The 20,579-nt window shown below is 47.9% G+C and overlaps 1 protein-coding gene across 2 annotated transcripts in view; it reads left to right on the top strand.

Annotated features, from left to right (window-relative positions):
* SIDT1 (SID1 transmembrane family member 1) overlaps nt 1-17,505 on the top strand; it is a 41,386-nt gene extending 23,881 nt beyond the window's left edge. Inside the window, exons 11-26 of one of the 2 annotated variants that reach the window (XM_052702959.1) lie at nt 2,659-2,730; nt 4,188-4,336; nt 4,762-4,835; nt 5,939-6,005; nt 7,004-7,077; nt 7,656-7,779; nt 8,532-8,649; nt 9,205-9,341; nt 10,698-10,806; nt 11,151-11,165; nt 11,909-11,985; nt 13,111-13,157; nt 14,773-14,878; nt 15,181-15,291; nt 16,051-16,164; nt 16,269-17,505. In XM_052702959.1, coding sequence (XP_052558919.1) covers nt 2,659-2,730; nt 4,188-4,336; nt 4,762-4,835; nt 5,939-6,005; nt 7,004-7,077; nt 7,656-7,779; nt 8,532-8,649; nt 9,205-9,341; nt 10,698-10,806; nt 11,151-11,165; nt 11,909-11,985; nt 13,111-13,157; nt 14,773-14,878; nt 15,181-15,291; nt 16,051-16,164; nt 16,269-16,331 — 1,457 coding nt within the window. In that variant the 3' untranslated portion in view covers nt 16,332-17,505. The remainder of the gene's footprint in view (nt 1-2,658; nt 2,731-4,187; nt 4,337-4,761; nt 4,836-5,938; nt 6,006-7,003; nt 7,078-7,655; nt 7,780-8,531; nt 8,650-9,204; nt 9,342-10,697; nt 10,807-11,150; nt 11,166-11,908; nt 11,986-13,110; nt 13,158-14,772; nt 14,879-15,180; nt 15,292-16,050; nt 16,165-16,268) is intronic. The other variant, XM_052702964.1, reaches the window with a different exon arrangement.
* Nucleotides 17,506-20,579: the final 3,074 nt, after the last annotated feature.

Here is a 20,579-nt window from a genome sequence, read left to right as displayed (position 1 = left end):
TTTTGTGCCTTAAAAATAGTTCAAATTATTCAAAGTCTGGAGGTAAAGAAGCATCAACACTTGTACTTCTCTCCTGGGGAATGGGAGGACTTTATGATCTGGCAGCAAGAGCTTGAAGCTTCTTCAGTCTCCCATATCTTCTACTTAGCATTACTTAGCATTAGTGCTTTAAAAACATTTGAATGTCATGGGGATGGATCCTGTTGTGACACAACAGCAGGTCTTGGGGCCATGGAACAGTGTGAAGGGCATTTGCTGAGGAGTTTGGGGAAGCTCTTTCTTTCTCAGCTGTGTCCTTTCAGAGCATGTCTAACTGATGCCTATGAACTGATAGCTCATATTTGCCCTGTCCTTCAGGTCGTCCATGACATGCTGGCTTGCTCTAAATTTTCTTCTCTTCCAACCACTGGAATTCATTTTCCTCCATGGTAGCCCTAGTTCCTGTCTCTTCCATCAGTCCCTTTTCCTTTTTCTTCCCCCACCAAGAAACTGAGAATTCTTAATCTACCTATTGTCTTTGAATACTCTGGGACTCAATGTGTCCCTTTTGCTCCTGCCACCGGTCCAATGCCTGGCATTTGTGGTTACCTTTTTTTGTTTTAAATTTGGTGAGATACCTTCTGTCTCCTTCCCTATCATCACTACCAGATGGAGACAATAGCTGGAGGAACCGCACCTAGTGTGCTGCATTTACTTTGCTGACTCGCTTTCCTTCTGGGAAGTGGGACTGAAATTACAGGGTGAGTGGAGTCTGAAGTGACTGGCAGGGACACGGCAGGCTGCATTTTCTCCCTGGTGTGCTTGCTTTGTCCAGATTTGGATCTTTTATTGGGAGATTGATGTCAGGGGGAAACTTTTTCACTGAGAGAGCAGCGAGGCACTGGAATGAGTTGTCCAGAGAAGTTGTGGATGCCTCCATACAGGAGGTAGTCAATGCCAGGTTGGGTAGGTGCTGGGCAGCCTGATTTAGTGGGTGGCGACCCTGCCCATGGCTGGGGTTTAGAACTCTGTGAGCTTTGAGGTCCCTTCCAAACCAAGCCATTCTGAGATATTCAGGAGAGAAGATTGATGCATCATTTGAGAGGAAAAATCTTGCTTCAGTGTAAGAATGGAGCATCTTTGTGGAACAGGAATGATCAGAGTAGGAAGTTTGCATGTGTCTCAGTGCTGTGAACACTGGAAAAATGCTTTTCTTGCACTCTTCCCAGTAATCTGTATTTCGAAATGACTTTAAAGCAGCAGGGTAGCTGTGTTGCAAGAGATGGAGTGTTGCACAGCAGAATAGGAGCAGAAGGTGTACCTTCTTTTGCCTCCAATGAGTATGTCCCAGCTCAGAAGTGAATGGATGTATTGTGGGGTGACTGCAGCATATCCTATTGTTTTCTTGGTTGCTTAGTCTGTGCCACATTGCCCACTTTAGATGATCCTCTTAGCTGTTTGTTGCATTGATAAAAAAAAAGTTGAAATGGTGATCAAGTGCTTGCCCTCAGCACAATGAGCAGAAAACGTGCTGAAGGAAAGGAGTGATTTAGACTTAAAACTTTAATACCATTGCTATGTGGGAGCTCACCTGCTGAGGAATAAGGCTTGAGCAGCAGCAGGTTTTGGGGCTAATTTGTTATGTTGTTAATTGAAGTGTTATGAAAACCCATGTGAGATGTTACAGAAGTGCCTGGAGCTGGCATCTGGAGAGAGGAGTCTGATGTGCCTGTCAGTGTGGAAGAAGTCAGATACCAGGAAGGTGGAGACATGGTTTGGGAATGCCAGGCTGAGGAAGGCTGCAGTAATTTAAAACTGAGCTGTGTCCTGTACTACTTTGCTGCTGACTGGCACAATGCTGTTGTGACGCTTTACAAGGAACAGGTCCAGTCTTGCTGCTTACCCCCAGAGGAAGGTGCAGTCCTGTTGTCACTGCTCTTGCTCCTTTCCTTCTGGAAAGAGAGAGGTTTGATCCCTGTGTGAGGGTGTTCAGCATGCTGTGTTTGTACTGTTTGCTCTTAATTCAGCAGCTAAGCCCTGTCACAGGGATCAAACAGGCACCAGACAAAAAGGAGTGTAGAGCCAAGAGAGAGAAGTCCCAGTGTAACCTGTCTGGCTTCAGGTGTGTGGGAGGGAGGTGGAGATTTGTCAGTCCTCAAAGACATGTCTCTCTTGTCACCAACACAAGATCACAAGCACTTTTAGCGTGGAACATTTTTCTTTCTCCTTACTCAGTTAAAACTCTGTAGCAGCTGTCTTGCCAAAGACTGATCTTTGCAGGTCTAACTGGAGGTAATGTTATTTGAGTAGACCAATACACAAGGAAGAGAAGAGTAGGAAACTCATAAGGGTGCTTTGAATACCATGGGACTTGCTCTATAATCAGCCGAGTTTTGCAGCCCTGTAATGTGATCTCTGCTGTGTGCTGGATACTTATGCTTTTGTGAATCAGACTGACAGTCTCTGGGAGGAGACTGGAAGAAATGAGTCTTTGATATTGCAAAGTAAGGGTTTCCCCTTCATATGGTGTACTCTAGAGGGAAACAGTGTAGTCTGCTTGGAGAAATGCTGCTTTTTCCAAGCCTCTCCAGCTCTTCAAGTTATTTGTGTTCACCTAAGAGATGTTTTGAAGCACTACAGTGAAGCTAACTGGCTCTTCTGGGTCTGTTTCTGTTGCAGGATCTGGGATTATGACATCTTCGCATCCCATCACAGCCAGCACACCTGAAGGAAGCAGCTATGGTGCTATTGGTACTGTGTCTTCTAGAACTGGAGACAGAGGGAGGGCCCTGTCTGGGACAGGGGAAGGCACAGATTCGCAATTATTTGGTGCTTTAAGGCCAGAAGGGAATAAAGTTACAAGCTACTTCAGTAACTACTTGCAAGTATTTTAAAATGGGGGGTGGGGGAGGAAGCAGTTTGGGGATGTCCTGTTTGCACTTCAAGAGTAGGGGAAAAGGCGGGGAAATGTCCACCAAAAAATGGCAGATATCTGGAATAGCTTTTCAGAGAGGCTCCATCACTGAGACTCAGCTAGACAGAGCCGCAGTCATCAGACAAGCGTTGATGGTAGTCCTGCTTCAGGCAGGCTGACTAGGGACTTGCAAAAGGTTTCTTCCAAGCAAGTTTCTCAGACCTGGTAATGAGTTCATGGAGCTTGTTTTTAGACCCAAGCATGCTTCTTCACTGGAAGGCTTAATGCTTGTGTGCAGGTAGACAGGACAGTGACGAGAGTTCCTTGTGGTCCAGCGTTTTCATTAGCAGGGAGATAATATCGTGCTGCTTAATAGGTGAACTCTGCATTGGCAGAAGAGGGGGGGGGGAAAAAAATCCCTACTAATCTGGGATGATGGTAAATCCCTTCCTTTGCCAGAGTATTTCTTAGTCTCCTTGGAACTGTTTCCCCTACTGTGGAGGAACTGGTATTGAACAGTTCAATGCTGTGGATTTTTGAGTTATAATCTTTTGGATTTGACAGCTTGGGGACCCAGATATTGGGCTGTGAAGGTGGGATGTCTCTGAACACTCAATGAAGAAACACAAAACTGAAGCTTCATGAGGTTTGGGGAAAAATTCAGGAGGAACTAAGTCATGGAAAAGAGTAGAGGGTTAATTTTCTCTTCCTTCAACCCCTGAAATGCTTTAAAAGCATTTGGGAGATGAGGAGGAAGATTGTGCTCTGCTCATTCTAGTCTGGTCAAGGAGTGGCTGGAAGCTCAGCCAACGAGTTGGAAATGTGAGTATATCCCTCTAGCCTGCGGGTGACCAATACTGTGTGTGCAGTGGGAGTAAAGCTGATGCTCTGCTTCCTGTGAAAATTCAACTTTCTTCCTTTTTTGCTTTGTTCTACAGTATGTTTAGAAATGTTGAGACCTAAAGCTTATGTAAAATCTGGAGATTAACTAGGTCAGTGTGTTCCTGATCTCTGAACAGCCTGCTGCTTTTTCTAGAGCTGTATGGCTGGTCTCAGACTTCTGGTTTTCAGAGCCGAGGCCAGTAAAGAGCAGAAAACGCTAGAGATGAAAAGTAGTAGAGCAAAACTGTGTGGTTTGTGACTAGGAAGAAGTTTCTTCCTTGAAATGACCGTATCAGCTTTTCCCAGTGTATTGTTGCTGGTATCTGGGCACCTTCCTTACTGTGTTTAGAGGGATTTAGCCTTTACCCTGCCTGTTTTGTTTGTTTTTTTCCTCCTTCTTGCCCTGCTCCAGATGAGTCTAGCTCCAGTGGTGGAAGGCAGTTTTCTTCCCCTGAGCGTGGGCCACCAGGAGGCTCTGACACAGACAGCTCTGTGGAGGAAGAGAGCGACTTCGACACCATGCCAGAGATTGAAAGTGATAAAAATGTCATCCGCACAAAGGTATGGCTGGCACATGGCCAGGACCAACACCAGTCACTCTCCGTGGGTTTTAATTTTCCACTTAGCTCTGCTGGATTTCTTCTAATAGAGATGAATGTGCTGCTTAGTGTTCTGTCAGAGTCTAAGAAGTTTTCCTGATGTGCTAAGCATACTGCTGAAGTGACTTCATGCGGAAAATCAGAATATGTTAGGAACAGTTGAGAAAGGAGGAGGAATCCAAGTGTGTCCAAGAAAGTATAAGGAGGTGGGACAGCCTAGGGAGAAAATAATGTGCAGTGGTAACTGGATATTCAGTAGGAGTAGTGACTCAAGATGCATGTCTTATAAATACATTGAGATTTTTCTCCTGGCTTTTTCACTAGTTCTTTTCTGGTGTTTTTTATTGTTTGTTTTCTTCCCTCTTTCTTTTCCCATTAATGTGTTAGGTGTTCCTGTATCTGTCAGACTTGTCCAGGAAGGACAGAAGAATTGTCAGCAAAAAATACAAAATCTATTTTTGGTAAGAAGACAAATTGGTAAGGCCTGATCTTGGGACCTAGTCTCTAGTTGAAAGCTCTCCAGCTATGTCCACATGCTCTTCTTTTGAACCACAGTTTAGTTTGAAGGATATTCTTTCAGCTGTCCTGTTACACTCTGTTCTAAGTAGTCACTGCAGATCCCATGTACCTCGAATGAAGATATTTGTGGGCTGATACATATGTGATCCTGGCAATAGTTACTGGTTTTCATTAGCTTTTTAAAGTGTGGTAATAAGCAGTGTGCTGAAACATACTGGGGAAGGAGGAATTTAAGTGTGGACAGCAGTTTGAGGGAGATGATTGTCCTCCTCTACTCTGCTCTTGTGACACCTCAGCTGGAGTATTGCAGGGAGGGGTTCTCAGCACAAGAAATGTGATTCTGGATCTGTTTGAGTTGGTCCAGAGAAGGGCCATGAAGGTGGTCAGAGGGCTGGAGCAAAGAGATTGGTGTTCAGTGCGAAGAAGCAAGAGTCCAGGGAGACTTCATTGTGGCCTCCTAGTACTTAAAGGAGTATTGCAGGAAAGCTGGAGAGGGGCTCTATCAGGAGTGTAGTGATAGTTTAAAGCAGTTACCCTTTGTACTAAGGGTAGATTGAAGTTTAGATTAGACACTGGGTAGAAGCTCTTAACTCAGAGGGTGGTGAGGCACTGGCACAGGTTGCCCAGAGAAGCTGTGGATGCTCCATCTCTGGAGGTGTTCAGGGTCAGGATGGATGGGGCCTTGGGCAGCCTGATCTAGAAGGAGATGTCCCTGCTTCTGGCAAGGGGTATGGAATGAGGTTATCTTTAAGGTCCTTCCATCGCAAATCATTTTTTTTTTTAATTACCTACTCAAATATAAAAGCTTGTGGTTAGCATCCTGACTCTTCTTGTGTTCTTGCTATTTGCCTCCTGTTTGCATTAGTGCATTTTTCTTCTACTTCAGGAGGATCGTAATCTGAGCTGCTATAAAGCTGCAGCTGGGAGAGAAGGGTGTATGCCCTTAGGCAACAGGGTGTACAAACTTCTCCACCTGCACTGTAAGGCTCTGAGATGGGTGTGTGCTAATAATGCTGTAACTGCTGCTCTTACCTTCTCTCTACAGGAACATCATCACCATTGCAGTGTTTTATGCCCTGCCAGTCATCCAGCTTGTCATCACCTACCAGACGGTGCGTCAACCTGTGGCTGTCACCAGCATTTGGTGTCCTCTTGCCTTTGAACCTACTCTGGAACAGGAATGACAGTTGCAGTAAAATCGGGATGACTTGGGGATCCTGCTGTGTCTCTGAAGGGCAGATTACTTTAGCTGTTCTCTGTACCAGATTCTGATTACTCTGCTAGCTTGGCTCAGCTTTCTGAGCTTGTTTCTGCTGCTTCTGCCTGGGAAGCAGAGACTGCAGATTCCCTCTCCTCTGTTTTCCTAATCTTCGTTTGGGGCCTGTTTTATTTTGCAGTCAGGAGGAACCTGCTATCCTCTCTGGGGACCTGCTGAAAGCAAATGCAGTTGGCTATGATATGAGTGTTCTTTTCTGTTTTGTTTTCCATAGCCCTGAGCTGTTACTCAGAGACTTGCAAGCAGACCTACTTTTCACCCTTGTTGTTTTGTTGCAGGATACAAACACAAAGTATGTTTTCTGTAAGGAGTGCTGTCAGGTCTGTGGCCTGTGGCAACGTCTTGACTCTTACTCATAAAATCTTCATTTTCAGATGTCAGTACTCCCTTATGGCAGTCCTACTGCTGGGCTGCCTCCAGGTCCCTACATACATCTTTCCATCCTTCCAAACCGATTTCACTTCTACACATTGACTTTCTTCTGGAACAGTGGCAGGTGGTCCCTGCTCTGCCCCAAGCACTTAAACTAGGCAAAGAGAACAAAAAGACCAGCTGAGTTTCAAAGCAGTCAAGAGCTCAGCCACATGTCCTGTTTGAAGCACCCTAAGCTGCTGTTGCTAGTTTTGCTGCTTTTCAGGACCCTGCAGGCTCTAAGCTGCAGTGGTTTCTGAAAAGCTGTTTGCAGGCTGTAGTGCCTGCAGAGTTGCAGCCCTCAGGTGCTGTATCTGCAGTATGGCACATCAAACTTGTGTAAACACAGTGCATGCACGATGCAAAGACATTCAAACAGAGAGGATTCACTAACATCAGCTCTCCCATCTCCACTCTGCCCAGGTAGTGAATGTGACAGGCAATCAAGACATCTGCTACTACAATTTTCTGTGTGCTCATCCACTTGGGGTGCTGAGGTGAGTCCTGCAGTCATTATTGCCTTGTGCCTCATGCTATGCCTAGGCAGGGTTTTTTCCTTACTGGGTTCACAGCGACCACACTGAAAAGAATACTGAGAGTTTAGGGCTCTGAGCAGAGTCACCCCGAGCTTTCAGTTGAGCTCAGCAGTGGCTTTCTGTTGCAGTAAGATGTGCATCCAGGCCTATGTGGCACCAGGTTTGCCCCAGCAAAACTGCTTGCCACCAGTAGTGGCCTTATGTACTCTTTTGGATGCTTTCGCATGTATTCAAAGAGAAGCAGCTCTGAAAAGCAATTCAGAATAGTCCTTTCAGTGCAGCATTTTTCTACCGTAACATTGGAGTGCAAAGAGAGCCCAGAGTTGGGAATCTTACAGAGAAAGTATTAAATCAGTTGAAGCAGATGAAGAAGTACTCAGCCTGAAATTGTCCTCCATTGTGTAAAACTGGCAGGTGTTTGGCAGCTGCTGAAGTGGAGGATGGTGGTGGGGAACTAGATGAATTCAGTTTATTGTGGCCTGGGATTCACCTTCCTGCTTCTGTGATGCTCTTGTCTTAAACCCTCTTTTTCCCTGCAGTGCCTTCAACAACATCCTTAGCAATGTGGGCCACATGCTGCTGGGCTTTCTCTTTCTCCTCATTGTGTTGCGCAGAGACATTCTCCACCGTCGGGCCATGGAGATGAAAGATGTCTATACCCTAGTGGGTACATGGTTGCGTGGGACCGGTGGTGGGAGGGAGGGCGGCATGGGAACAACAAGGGTAATGCACAGTGGTTTTCAGTTTGCACTCCTTGCTGGAGGATGAAATCCTCTTTTTTTTTTTTTTTTTTTTTTTTTTTTTTTTCCCCCCCTGACAAAAGATGGAGGTGGAGCACATTCTCACCTGCTACTCCACCACTTTGCTGCTTGTGGTGTGTCTGTGTTGCTGTTGTTGCCCAGTCTGGTCTCACAAAGACAGAGAGATGAGCTGAGGAGCTACTCCTGTAGCTCTTCTTCCATTGTTCACTGTGGAAGAACTGGGGCAGATGAGCTGGTTGGGAGCACGCCTGGACCCTTGCTTTGTCCTGTGATGATGAAGCAGGCAGTGGAAAGGACCATCTGCTTTCTACAGAGGAGGAGGCTCCTTTGTACTAAAAGTTAAACATGTTTCTAACGGGGCTTGTGAAAAGTGTGGCCTGGTTAGTTAACATCCTTCTAAATGTGGTGTTACAGTGGGATTTTTTGGTCTCAAGACATCAGTTCCAAGATACTGAGGTCTTCAGACCAGAAGTTTCTGTGTAATTATTTTGGATTTGTTGCTAGTGGATTCAGCCAGCTGTGCAGTATGATACAATTACACGTGGGCTGAAGGACAAGTGTGGGGGCTTAGGAGGATTGAGGTAACAAAGAGTGGAAGCTCTCTTGTGATCAGAAGAGTGAGGGTGCCTTCTGTCTGCCTCTGTTCTCTTCTAGGATTATGGGATCCCAAAGCATTTTGGGCTCTTCTATGCTATGGGCATTGCTCTGATGATGGAAGGGGTGCTCAGTGCCTGCTACCATGTCTGCCCCAATTACTCTAATTTCCAGTTTGGTAAGACAAGTTGCCATCTTTTGTGCTTGAAGAAGGATTTGCCATCTCTATCTTCTGCAGAGTTACAAGTATTTCTCACCTTTCTACTCTTGCAAAGCTTCCAGGCTTGGTCAGAAGACAGTGAATCTTTGGATGAAAAAAGGAAGCTCCGTTCAAAGACAGGAGAATGGTTTTTTTAAAAAAAAAAAACTGGAAGGGTGGGGAGAGATTGGAACGGATTGCTTGGAGTTTGTGGTTTCCTGTGGAGACATACTGAAAACCTGACAGGGCATGGCCCTTGGCAGCCCTGTCACAGCTGACCTTGCTTGAGCAGAGGAACTGAATCAGATCATCTCAAGAGGTCCCATCCAGTCTCAACCATTCTGTAATTTCCTGCCTGTTTCTGGGCCCTGATGCCTTTTTATTGTCTTTGTTGCCCAGGAGCACAGATGTACTGCAGGGTAGCAAAGCGCAAGCTGCTGTACGACGTAGCATAGCTTCACTGTATGTGCTTTGAGCAGCTTTCTCAGCCTGCTGGCACCTGTCTTCACTATTTCTGTTGTGCTCCTTCCACAGACACCTCCTTCATGTACATGATTGCAGGACTTTGCATGCTTAAGCTCTACCAGACCCGCCACCCAGACATCAATGCTAGTGCCTACTCTGCCTATGCCTCGTTTGCTGTGGTCATCTGCCTCGCTGTCCTTGGAGTGGTATGGCTTCCTCTTATCTGCCTTTTTCTCTGGGGAGGAAATGCGTGGGGAGACCAGGGAAAGCGTCAGAGCTCAATAAGCTGTTAAGCAGCTACTTGTACTTGCTTTCCTAGTACTCTATTTTTTTTTTCTCCTTTCCAAGACAGCTATCCTCACAGCCTGGTTGCTTGTTGTGCCTCTTTCTTCAATTTGCTTCTCTCCAGTTGGAGGACTGTTACATTCAGCAGTAACCAGGCAAAATCTGTTGAATTCTTGCTTTGAACTACTGGCTAGGCCTCAGCAGACTGGTAGCCCCTCTCTGTCCTACAGTAGCACTGAATAGCAATCGATCTCTTGCAGATAGGAGACTGTGGGATAAGGCAGAAAGGAATAGCTGGTAAACTTGAGAATTTCCAAGAATTTCTTGTTACTCTGCTTGATGGGCACTTCCAATCCCTGAAGGTGTTCAAGGCCAGGTTGGATGAGCCTGTGGGCAGCCTGATGTAGTGGTGGCAGCTCTGCTATCAGCAGGGGATTGGGAACTAGGTGGGCTTTAAGGTTCTTTCCACCCCAAGTCCTTCTGTGATCCTAGATTTGCATGCCTCGGTTCAAACTGCTGGACTTTTATTGTGGGATGGTGAATATTTTGTTGAGAGATGTTTTCAGGTTGTAGAGTGGGGATTCTAAGCTGTATGTGCCTCTTTCTCCATTCATAAAGAGAAGGCTTCTCTGCTTACTTTTTCCCCCATGCAAATTGAGAAGTTCAAGCACCTTCTGTGGCCCCAGAGGAGGGGAGGTGCATAGTTGTAGCCTGTCAGCAGACTAGAGTTTTTGAACTCTTCAATGTATAATGGAAATACTAAAGTTTTAACACAGCATTAACTTGGGTTGGTAATTCGCTTCCAGTCCTTAAATAAACAAAAAGGTTATAATAGAAACACTTTGTACTTCTGGTTTTGCCACAGTGCACTTGCTGAACCAATGGTTGGCTCCCTGACTGCCTGTGTAAAATTTCTCTCTTGGCCAGGGGGCTGCTGCCTAGCTCTGCGGGGAGAGCTTGCCTGGCTTAGTTAGGGGTCCCAATGTTTTTGCTTCTTGAGCCAGCTGTGGTCCTTCAAGGTCATCAACCTTATCTGAAGGGGCATGCAGAAGTAGTGGCTTGTTCTCCAGAAGTGCTAAGCTCCTCTTGCTTTCTTCGTCTCTGTTTGGATTTGTAGACTTGATTTTTGACTTGGAAGTTAATAGGGGTTTTTCTTCAGTGTTCAGTAAGATTGTCTAATGCTCTGTGGTGATACAGGAAAGAAAAGGAGCAGCCTGCTGGTAACATGCCCAGGGTTTTTCCTTTTTTTTCTTTCTCCAATACATCTCTGCTTTCAGGTGTTTGGGAAAAACGACATGTGGTTTTGGGTCATTTTCTCATTGATCCATGTTTTGGCCTCGCTGGCCCTCAGCACCCAGATCTACTACATGGGCCGCTTCAAGATGGGTAAGTGTCACAACCAAACTGTTTTGTGGGTGCTTCTTGATGGAGTCTTTGCAAATCACCTCTGTGGCCTTGTGTAGAACTGTAAGGCCAGTCCTGTGGCCTGCACTTGTGTTTGGGGTTATCCTTTCCTCTCCCTCACCTGAAGCTTTTCCTGGTCTCTGAAGTTATCCTGCTGTGGCTTCCCAGACAATGGGAATCAGCAGGACCAATTTGCTGTCTCTTGAGCTATGCTCCAGAAGGGTGTACTAGGTGGGGAGGGAAGAGAAGGTCTGGTGGGGAGCCTGGCTCACGTGCTCTGCTTACAAACATGTTTCTCCTTCCTCTTCTGCTCCTGTCTGCCTCAGATGGCCCTGACTCAGGTAACTGGCAGCAGCTCCCATTCTTTGAAATGATTGAGCAGTGGTGGAGAAGCTGGGGGTGCATGGATGCATGTGGAAGGTGGGCTTGTGTGCCACCCTGGGGTTGGCTCTTGAGAATTGAAGTTTATTTGCCAGCAGCTCTGCTAGGGCCTGCTCCTTCCTAGGAAGGGGATGGTGTAGCACAGAAAAGCCCTGATCTCAACACAGGAGTCTTTGAGCTCCACATTTGTGACTAAAGAGAGACCTTTGCATGCATGTGTGTCTGTTTGTCTTCACTGCTATTGATGGTTCTCCAGAGGAGATTCTGCAGTGGTTTTTATTTATTTTCTGTAGCAGGGGCATTGTGTGTTTTGCCTCTCTATACCACTCTCAACAGAGATGAGGGTCTCCTGTGTCTCCCTCCACGTTGTTCCATGGGAAGCACTTTTCCCCTTCCTCCATGAACATCTCCCCTGAAGGGGAGTGGTGGCAAAGCCAACATATTTGCATTCAGACAGAGCCTATCTGACTTCTGAGCAGCACCAGGGTCAAGAATGTTTGGTTTTTAACCTGTTGTTCTGAGCGAACACTGTCCACCTGCTGTCCTGCTCAGCATGGACTACTTCCAGAGGGCAAGAAATGAATCTGTGGAAACCTTGACCATCATAGCCTGGGTCCTCAGCCAGTGTGTGCCTGCCTCTTTACTTAGCAGGTGTTATGGAGTTCACTCTAGCTATACTGACTTCTGCTCTCTCCTTTGTCAGACTTGGGGATATTTCGGCGGGCAGCAATGGTGCTGTACACAGACTGTATCCAGCAGTGCAGTCGACCAATGTACATGGTAGGTGATTTCTCACTCTTCTGCACCTCCTTCAGCATTTGTTTGCTTTCTAGGTAGTGTGCAGAAGAGAGGGTTGTGGCTATTTTAAAAAAAGCAGTGCTGCCTGCTTCCCTTCTGTCCCTCTACCTCTCACCAGTGTGCAGTTATAGATCTCTGCTGGAGCTTTTTATTTGCACCAGAACTTCCTTGATCTGTGGCCTGGTGAATAGAACATCAGAGCAAAAGTGACACAAGTATGATAGAATTTACCATTGCTCTTTCTTTCTAGGGACATCAGCTCAAAGGAGTTGGTGTAAGGCTCAGTGCAGTGCATCCCTTCTAAGGAATGCAGTGACTACTGCAGTTTCTGCAGTGTTTTGGGGCAGACAGGAGGGGAAAAAAGAAACAATAGCTGTTACCTTGCATCCTAGTGATTGCTTTCTTCTCAGCACAGAGCATTAATTAATGCTTGAAGCCAAATTAGATCTTTATTTATGAATTCTACTTTATTGTTTTTATTCTTTGATCAGACTGTATTTTGCAAGCAAAGGGTGCATGCAGGCATAAAATAAGCCTGACTGGCTTGAAATAGCTAGTCCATGAAAGTAGTTGTGTAAGCACAAACACATAAGAAACACAGATGTATCTATTTTGCCCTCTATAGTTGGAATTCTTACCTTGTTAATGGTAAAACTGGTTTTAAAGAAAAAAAAAAGGGGGGGGGAGGGGGGAAGGGTTCCATGGACATGTGCAGGAGGCTGTCCAAAGCACCCTGTGTCCTCTTTCAAACATGCCATTTTTCTGTGCAGTATGTTTTTATGTGTAAGGAAGTTAACTAGGAAAACAGTGGAAACTTAGCCAAATGACTTGCAGGCAAGTGAATCTTCAGAGAATGATTCTTGAGGGGTTGACTCTTCTATTTAGATGCTTAATCTTTTCTATGCAATGTTCTCTTCAAATCTGTGAGGGCCAGAGCAGCATCCATCTCACGAATACTCCTTCGCATGGAGTAAATACAAGAGCCAGGTACATGTGCAGTTATGGGAACCAGACTCCAAACCCTCAGGCAATGATAGCCTGAGTTTCTGAGGCAAAGTCCACTTGTTTCCTTCTGCTTTCATGTAATCATTGGTGTCTTTTCTTCAGGACAGGATGGTGCTGCTCATCGTTGGAAACCTAGTCAACTGGTCCTTGTAAGTAGTGGGCTGTGGTGTTTTGCCTACGTGTGTATGTGGGCTTCAGTTTGATACAGGTGGCCTTGGGTGGGGAGGAAATGCAACAGTGTCATTGTGATTGTTCTGTGCTGGGGCTCTTCTGAGAGCAGCGTGCTCCAGTGATACCTGAGGCACCTCTGAGTGTTTTGCTGGTGCTGTCTAGTGGCCTGTTGGACCAAGCTTGCCCAGGGTTGGCACGATACAACTGTGCTATGTTCTGCTGTGCAAACCCATCCTCTATAGTGGGAGCTCCAGCCCAGCTCAGCTGCGGGAGGCTTGACAGAGACATTTGACACAGTTGCAGAGCCCAGCAGTAGCTGCATGGTTGGAGTGACAAGCTTTTGGATAAGACCTGAAATAACTGCCCTTAACTCCTGCTTTTCTCAAAAGCTGCTTCTCAAGGATATGCCTTCTACTAAATACAGAGATCTGGAGCCAAGCCCTACTGAGTGTGATGTGTTTGGCCATAGGGTGGAAGCAACGCAGTGCTCCTGCCCATATAATAGAATCATAGAATCACCAAGGTTGGGAAAGACCTCCAAAATCATACAGTCCAATCATCCACCAGCCACCTACCAACTCCCACCTCACCAAAACCTCTTCTCAGGGAATTTTAGAGAGTGATAAGGTCTCCTATGAGTCTCTTCTCCAGACAGAACAACCCAGTTCCCTCAGCTGCTGTTCATAAGGCTTGTGCTCCAGACCCCTCACTAGCTTCATTGTCCTTCTCTCAGCACATTCCAGGGCCTCAATGTCTCACTTGTAGTGAGGGGCCCAAAACTGAACGCAGTACTCAACGTGTGGCCTCACCTGGGCTGAGTACAGGGAGATGACCACTTCCTTTGCTCCTGCTGGCAACACTATTCCTGGTACCAGCCAGGAGGTCATTGGCCTTCTTGGCCACCTGGGCACACTGCTGGCTCGTGTTCAGTCAAGCATCAATCAATATCCCCAGGTCTGTTTGCTTTACACTGTCTTCCATCTACTCCGTCTCAAGCCTATAGTGTTGCCTGGGGTTGTAGTGGGGGAAGTACAGGACCTGACTCTTGGTCATGTTGACCTTCTTTTCACTCGTCTAGGACAAGCTATCCAGCCTGTCCAGATCCCTCTGTAGGGCCTTCCTACCCCCAGGCAGATTGATACTTCTTCCCAACTTGTACTTTCTCCCAAGTTGCCCGTCTCTTCTTCTATAGGAGGTAGATTGTCTTTTTTTTTCAGGAGCCTCAGGAAAAAGCTCCTTGTTTGTCCATGCCAGCCTTCTTCCCCACTGGCTCATCTTACAGGGAGACAGTCTGCTCCTGTGCTTTCAAGATTTCCTTTGTGAGGAGTGTCCAGACTTCCTGAACCCTTCTACCCTTCTGGAATATCTGGCTGCTCTCAGTGGATGAGCAGATCTGAGGCTATTTTGCTTTGCTTTGTTTCTTAGCAAGGAGCTGAGGTGAACACTATTTCCTTCAGGAAACTGGGAGGGCTGCAGCCGTTTTGCAACGTCCTGTGGTCTGAGCGGAGCAGCAGGTGTTTGTCAGTTTGGGGATGTATCCTGTCCCCAGTGAAAGAAGCTGTCTAATGTCTCTTGTTCCCTTTCTACCCTCAGTGCTATCTTTGGGCTGGTGTATCGGCCCAGAGACTTTGCCTCCTACATACTGGGCATCTTCATCTGTAACCTGTTGCTGTACCTGGCTTTCTACATCATCATGAAGGTAAAAGAGGTGGCTGTTGCTGTCATGCCTCTGCCCATCTCTAAAGAGGATGGTATGAGCCTCCTCTCAGCTGCAATCTGGGTTCCATGCAGAGGGGCATGGAGAGGTCCCTGTGGGACTTGGGGTGAGATAAAGCACTGGTTGTTTGGGAGGGGATGCTGTGCAGTGATCTTGGTGGCTGGACTGCATCTTCCTGGGGTGGGCAACACTTGGTGGAGGTGAACAGGCCAGGCTTATTTGCCACTGTGCATTGCTCTGGCCCCTGGGAAGCACTTGTTGTGAGGTTACATCCCTCCTTGCAGATCCGCAGCTCTGAGAAGCTCCTGCCTATTCCCTTGTTCTGCATTGTGGCCACAGCAGTGGTGTGGGCGGCTGCCCTCTACTTCTTTTTCCAGACCCTCAGCAGCTGGGAGGTAATGTTTCCCTTTTGCTATCCTTCTGTCCATGTCTGTCTCTCGTCTTCCCTTCCTATTGTTCTTTTTCTGTAAAAACCAAAAAAAAAACCAAACCACAATACTGTGGGGGAGAGCCTTGGTCTACCTTCCTTCTCAGGTCAGGAAGGGAGTGCAGGAAGCTGTGCTGATGCCAAAATAACTGTACGCGTGGTATCACAAAGGTTGGAAAAGACCTTTAAGGTCGTCAAGTCCAATGTCAACCCATCACCACCATAGCCACTGTGGAGTGGTGATCTTGAGGCCCTCCTTATGGGAGATAGGGCAACCTGGTGATCTGAAGACAACGGAGCAGATCCTGACCAACAGTAGCTGGCAAAATTGTCCCTGGAGAGATGAGTAATGGGAAATAACATGGGCTGTGGGGACCCCATATGGCCTGGGAGGCTTTTAAATTTGGACTGGATGCATTCTCTGTCACCGTGACAATGAGGGGCTTGCTGCAGAAGTATCCAGTGGAGGTTTTGCAGCTTGTGCTATGCTGCACATCAGGTGTGGTGACCAGAGGGGGTTCTCCTGAGCTCTGTGCCACGATCTCAGACCCATCCCCAGCTGTGCAGTATTGCACTGCATATTGCCATGTCCTCGTCTCATGTCTGCTGTTTCTCTGGGCTCCTTCATAGAGGGTTAAGGCAGGAAATCCTCCAGAGGGCTCTGTGTATGTGGCCAGGGTTCTTTGTGTGCTGGTGTCAAGTCCTGATTGCCTGCTCTCCCTTCTAGGAGACTCCGGCAGAGTCCCGAGAGAAGAACCGGTCGTGCATCCTGCTGGGCTTCTTTGATGACCATGATGTCTGGCACTTCCTTTCTGCAGCTGCTTTGTTCTTTTCCTTTCTGGTGAGTCCTGCTCTGCTGTGGGGCCTCAGCCTCTCCTTCTCTTCCTTGTTTTCCTTTAACTGTGAGGTGACCAGCGAGACCTGCAACCTTGAGCTTCTCCCCAGGTCCTGCTGACCCTGGATGATGATCTGGACACGGTGCGCAGGGACAAGATCCCAGTGTTCTGAGCCTCGGATGGACAGAGGCACGGGGGTGTGCCAAGCCTCTTGGCTGAAGGCACCAGGCTACCGGCGTCCGTGGGAATGAGCCTGTTTCAGTGGCCTGCAGCCCTGTGGGAGCGGAGGAGCTGGACCCACAGTGAGCATGACTGGGTGCCACGGGAACTGGGGCAGAACCAGGAGGGAAGATGACATTGGCTCCCCTGCCACCACACCCCCTGGGGCAGGCATGACCTAGCATTTGCAGCCCTCTGGCTTGTTAGGGCAGCGGGTGCTGGAGCTGGTGAAGAGGGAGAGGACAGGAAGCATATTTAAGACCTTTGCTTCCTTTCCTCTACGTTGACGTGCTCTGCTTTCTCTGTAGTGAGTGAGTTTGAGAATGCGTTGCAGCTCCTCCTGTGTCAGCAGCCATTGTCCAGACCCTGCAGACTGCTGCCCTTGGAGAGTCCCTTGGGCAGCATGGGGGGAGAATTTGGTTTCTGTCCCACCACGATCCCAGCATGCAGAGCAGCTGCCAAGTGAGTAAAAGGCTCCAGACAGAGGTGGTAGTGGGGAACTATGTTTCTTTGTTGGAGGAGCTCCTCCTGTAACTGCAGGAACATATCCAAGGGGCTGCAGTGTTTCAGGGACACAGGGACTAGTGCTGCACTGCCAGAGGCAGAGCTTCCTGCCTTGCTATTGCAGCTCCTCTCACCGGTACAAACTTAACAGCCCCCCCCACTCCTCTCCAGCAGCTCCTGTGCAGCTGCTTGTCAGTGCACAGTTCTCCTCTACAGCACCAGAAGCAGTGAGACCATGAGAGAGGTGGAGTGATGAGGCCTCAGTCTCATGTGCTGGGCACCTTATGGGCTCCTGCAGCATGCCCCAGTCTGGGAGCCTCTTTGAAGGGTTGGAGAGTGTGGAAGCTGTCCAGCAGCTCCTGACTTTCTCCTCCCATAAGTTTACTTTGGATGGGGAGTGTGGAGGAGGTCTTGGAGTCATTGGGGTTGAGCTCTTCAGAGGTGTGGACGAAACTTCTTCCCCCACCTCTTCAAATTTTCTGCATCTGAGGTTTTTAAATGTCTTTGCATTCTTTCTGAATTCTCAGTTATTTAAAAAACAAGAGTAAGGTATGAATTATTGCAGGTGTTGCATTTACAGTGTGACCTGCTTTGCTAATTTTGAATTAAAAAGTATTCTTTGAGGCCTTTGTTGTCCTTGTTTTTTATTATCTGATCGTTTTCCCCTCAATGTGCGTGTATGTATCCAGTGTTGTAGATAGGCTCTGTTCCAGGTGTGCTTACCAACTTTTTACATTGATAACTTTCTACTCTGAGAAGTCTGCATTTGCCAGGAAGGTTTTGCAGTATCTATTTCTTTAATTTTTTAAGATGAAGTTTTTCCAAGATGGTCAAAAAGGGAATGTTCCTGGTTCCCTGTTCTGCAGGTCAGCCTGAATTCTTCCTGCTACGGCTCTGAGCAGCGTTGTGTAGAGAGTTCTTGGGAAAAGGGGCTGCATGATCATATTTGCCAGTCACTGCAATCCTTAAGTTTCGCTAGGAGCAACCCATCACTTGCAGACTGTTTCCAGAGCGCAGGTACCAGCGGTCTGCTTGTTCTGTTGGCTCCCGTCAGCCCTGTGAGGGCAGTCTGGCCAGAACAGAAGCTCCTGTTTGGCAGAGGGCTGGAGCAGGAATGGCATGAGAGGCTGTTAGCCAGGCTTCTGTCCCACCTCACAGAGCTGCATGAGACATGGCTGCGTTTTGGGCAGGGCGTACAGAAGGCAGCAGTGGTCCTGATGTGCTGGGTTGGGTTATGTGCTTTGGGCTTGACTCGCAGGTTTGTTGTGCAGGTAGAGCTGTGAGCTGTCAGAATGCTGGGAGCAGGGCAGGTCTCTCACACCTGTTGCTAAGCATACACCAGTCTTTCTTGGAGGTGCCACCATGGGCTGCAGGGAAGAAGAGGGTGCTTGGAGGAGGATCGGGGTGAGGAGAGCCCTTTTTTTTTTTTTTTATTTTATTCTGCCCCCCCCCCTGCAACCCTGCCATCTGTTCTTGGTCTCTCTAAAGCATCAGGATCCAATACCAGTGACACAGGCTTGCCTGCAGCTTCTTTATTCTTCCCAAAGGAAGAGACTGCAGGAGAGCCTGAGGTGCAAAACCTTCAACTCCTTGCTGCTGAGTGTGGTGAGGCTAAGCTGCTTTGATCAGTGGGGCTGCAGAATTCTGCCTTGCCTGGCAGCTTGCTGTGCAGATGAAGCCTCGTGGGCTTTAGTACCCATGTGAATCTTCTGCTACATGCATTGTGTGCTCTTCTGTCTCCCCCCCACCTGCAAATGTGAGGGCTGTTGCAGGAGTCTGAGCTTTGTACTTACAATTATGTGAACAGTGAAACCACACACTGTGGTAATGTCTGTGCCATGAAGGAGTTCAAGACGTGGGGCTTGCTTGTGAGTTCACGCAGGGATGCTCAGGTAGTCCTGCTGCCAGGACCATCTGCTCTCTCTTTTCTCTGTGTTCCTGTTCCCAAAAGCAGGAGCAGAAGGCTGAGACAGGGCTGCATGGAGGCACCTGGGGGCTGTATGAGGAGCTGCAGCTGTGGATCTGCTGGGAGGGTGACAGTGTGTCACTTGGTGGTGAAGTGAGCTAGAGAGCAAGTGGGACAGTCCTTCAGGGGCAGCACTGGAGAGGCAGCAGCAGGAGAGGAGAAAGCTTCTGATGGAGCCCTCACCAGGGGCCCTGCACTGTTTCTGCTAGGTGCAGTCACTTACAGGAACTGGCAGATGCTGCCTTCTGCAGGCTGTGAGATGCAGAAGTGGCAAAGGAGGCAGCATCCCTTTACAAACCTGTTGCTCTCAGCAAGTTGCCAGGATCCTGGAGTTTGTAGGCTTGAATGCAAAGCCGTGTTTGCTCACTGTGCTGCGTTCAGTCCCTCTCAGCCTGGTGCAAAATGGGCTTTTGCCTTGCAGGGCCGCCCTTAACCTGTGCATGGCTGTGGAGAAAGAGCAGCAGCTCCTCTTCTTTGTGCAGAAGTCAAGGATGTATCAGAAAGTACCAGCAGTATCATTTACTTGCCTGACTGAAGAAGACCCTGTCTTCTCAGGCTTTGTCTGGATTTGTTACAGCTATCCAATGTTTTAATGAAAAATATTCCTTCTCCACATCTGCTGTACTCATGGAGCTTGTTCCAAGCCTGTATCTGTTTCTCATCGCAAAGCTGGAGATCTTCTCTGTGTGTGAATGTGAGAAGGAGCAGTAATGTTGAGCAGCAGCAGGCAGGGGCAGTGTAGGAGGTAGGAGAGCAGCAGATGGGCTCACTGTGCTGAACAGAACCGCACAGTGTGCATGGCACTGCACTAGTGGAGTGGGAGACTGGCACAGAGCAAGCAGAAAAACACGTGAGAGAATTAAATGTAAGGAGAAATGGATGGAGGCAGAGCTGGAATCATCTTGCTGCTTTTGAGCCTCCTGCTGATGCAGCAGTGTTGAAGATTCCCTCTCGGCTTTGACCTGTCTGGTTTCTGTTGGCACATCAGGGCTCAGCCCAGCCGTGTGCTGGCAGAGGTGCCCCTGGCTTGGCTGTGCTGGGCTGGTGGCATGGTCCCTGCTTCCCCAGCATGTGCTCATCCCTCCTACGTTCAGTACAGCCTGCTCCTGAAAAGGGGAACAAACAGTTCAGTTTCCTGCTGCATCCTTTCCCATTTATTTTCTCCCTCTGTGAGCTTACATGACTTGCTGGGGGCTGAGGAGCATAGTGGAAGTAGCAGCTGCTCTCTGTATGGTGTGAAACCCGTGCGTGCACAGATACAGATTTCAGCAATTGGTCACTAAATACTTGCAGGTATTTCCCAGATCATGAGAGATGTACTTGCTGTTTTTTATAAGCAGGAGTGCTAACACTGGGCTTAATCTCACTGGTGTTTTTTACCTCCTTCCCTAGTGCTGCATCTGCCTTACCCTCAACCTGAGTGAGAAAAGCTATGCAGTGCTGTCACTGAGTCGGGTGACTGGGTAATGGTGTGGGGAAGCAGCCTGAATCAGCTTCATTTGTGTTTATATTACAAATATAACTTCAGTTAGGAATGGATACGAATGTTTCTGCTGACAGATGTTGCATTGCTCACACATCCCCTGCCCACTGGCACCACGTGGCAGCCCTGAGCCCATGGCCTCAGCACCGTGTTGCTGTGCTGGAAGTGGGATCTGCAGGAGCGGTGTGGGCTGCAGAGTGGTGTCATTCCTCAGCCTGTGGAAAGCTGCAGTTTCTCCTCTTGAAAGT

This window comes from Tympanuchus pallidicinctus, unplaced genomic scaffold (genome assembly GCF_026119805.1).
Source record: "Tympanuchus pallidicinctus isolate F22 unplaced genomic scaffold, pur_lepc_1.0 scaffold10, whole genome shotgun sequence".
NCBI classification, from domain to species: Eukaryota; Metazoa; Chordata; class Aves; order Galliformes; family Phasianidae; genus Tympanuchus; species Tympanuchus pallidicinctus.
This window is presented reverse-complemented; position numbering and strand designations above follow the sequence as displayed.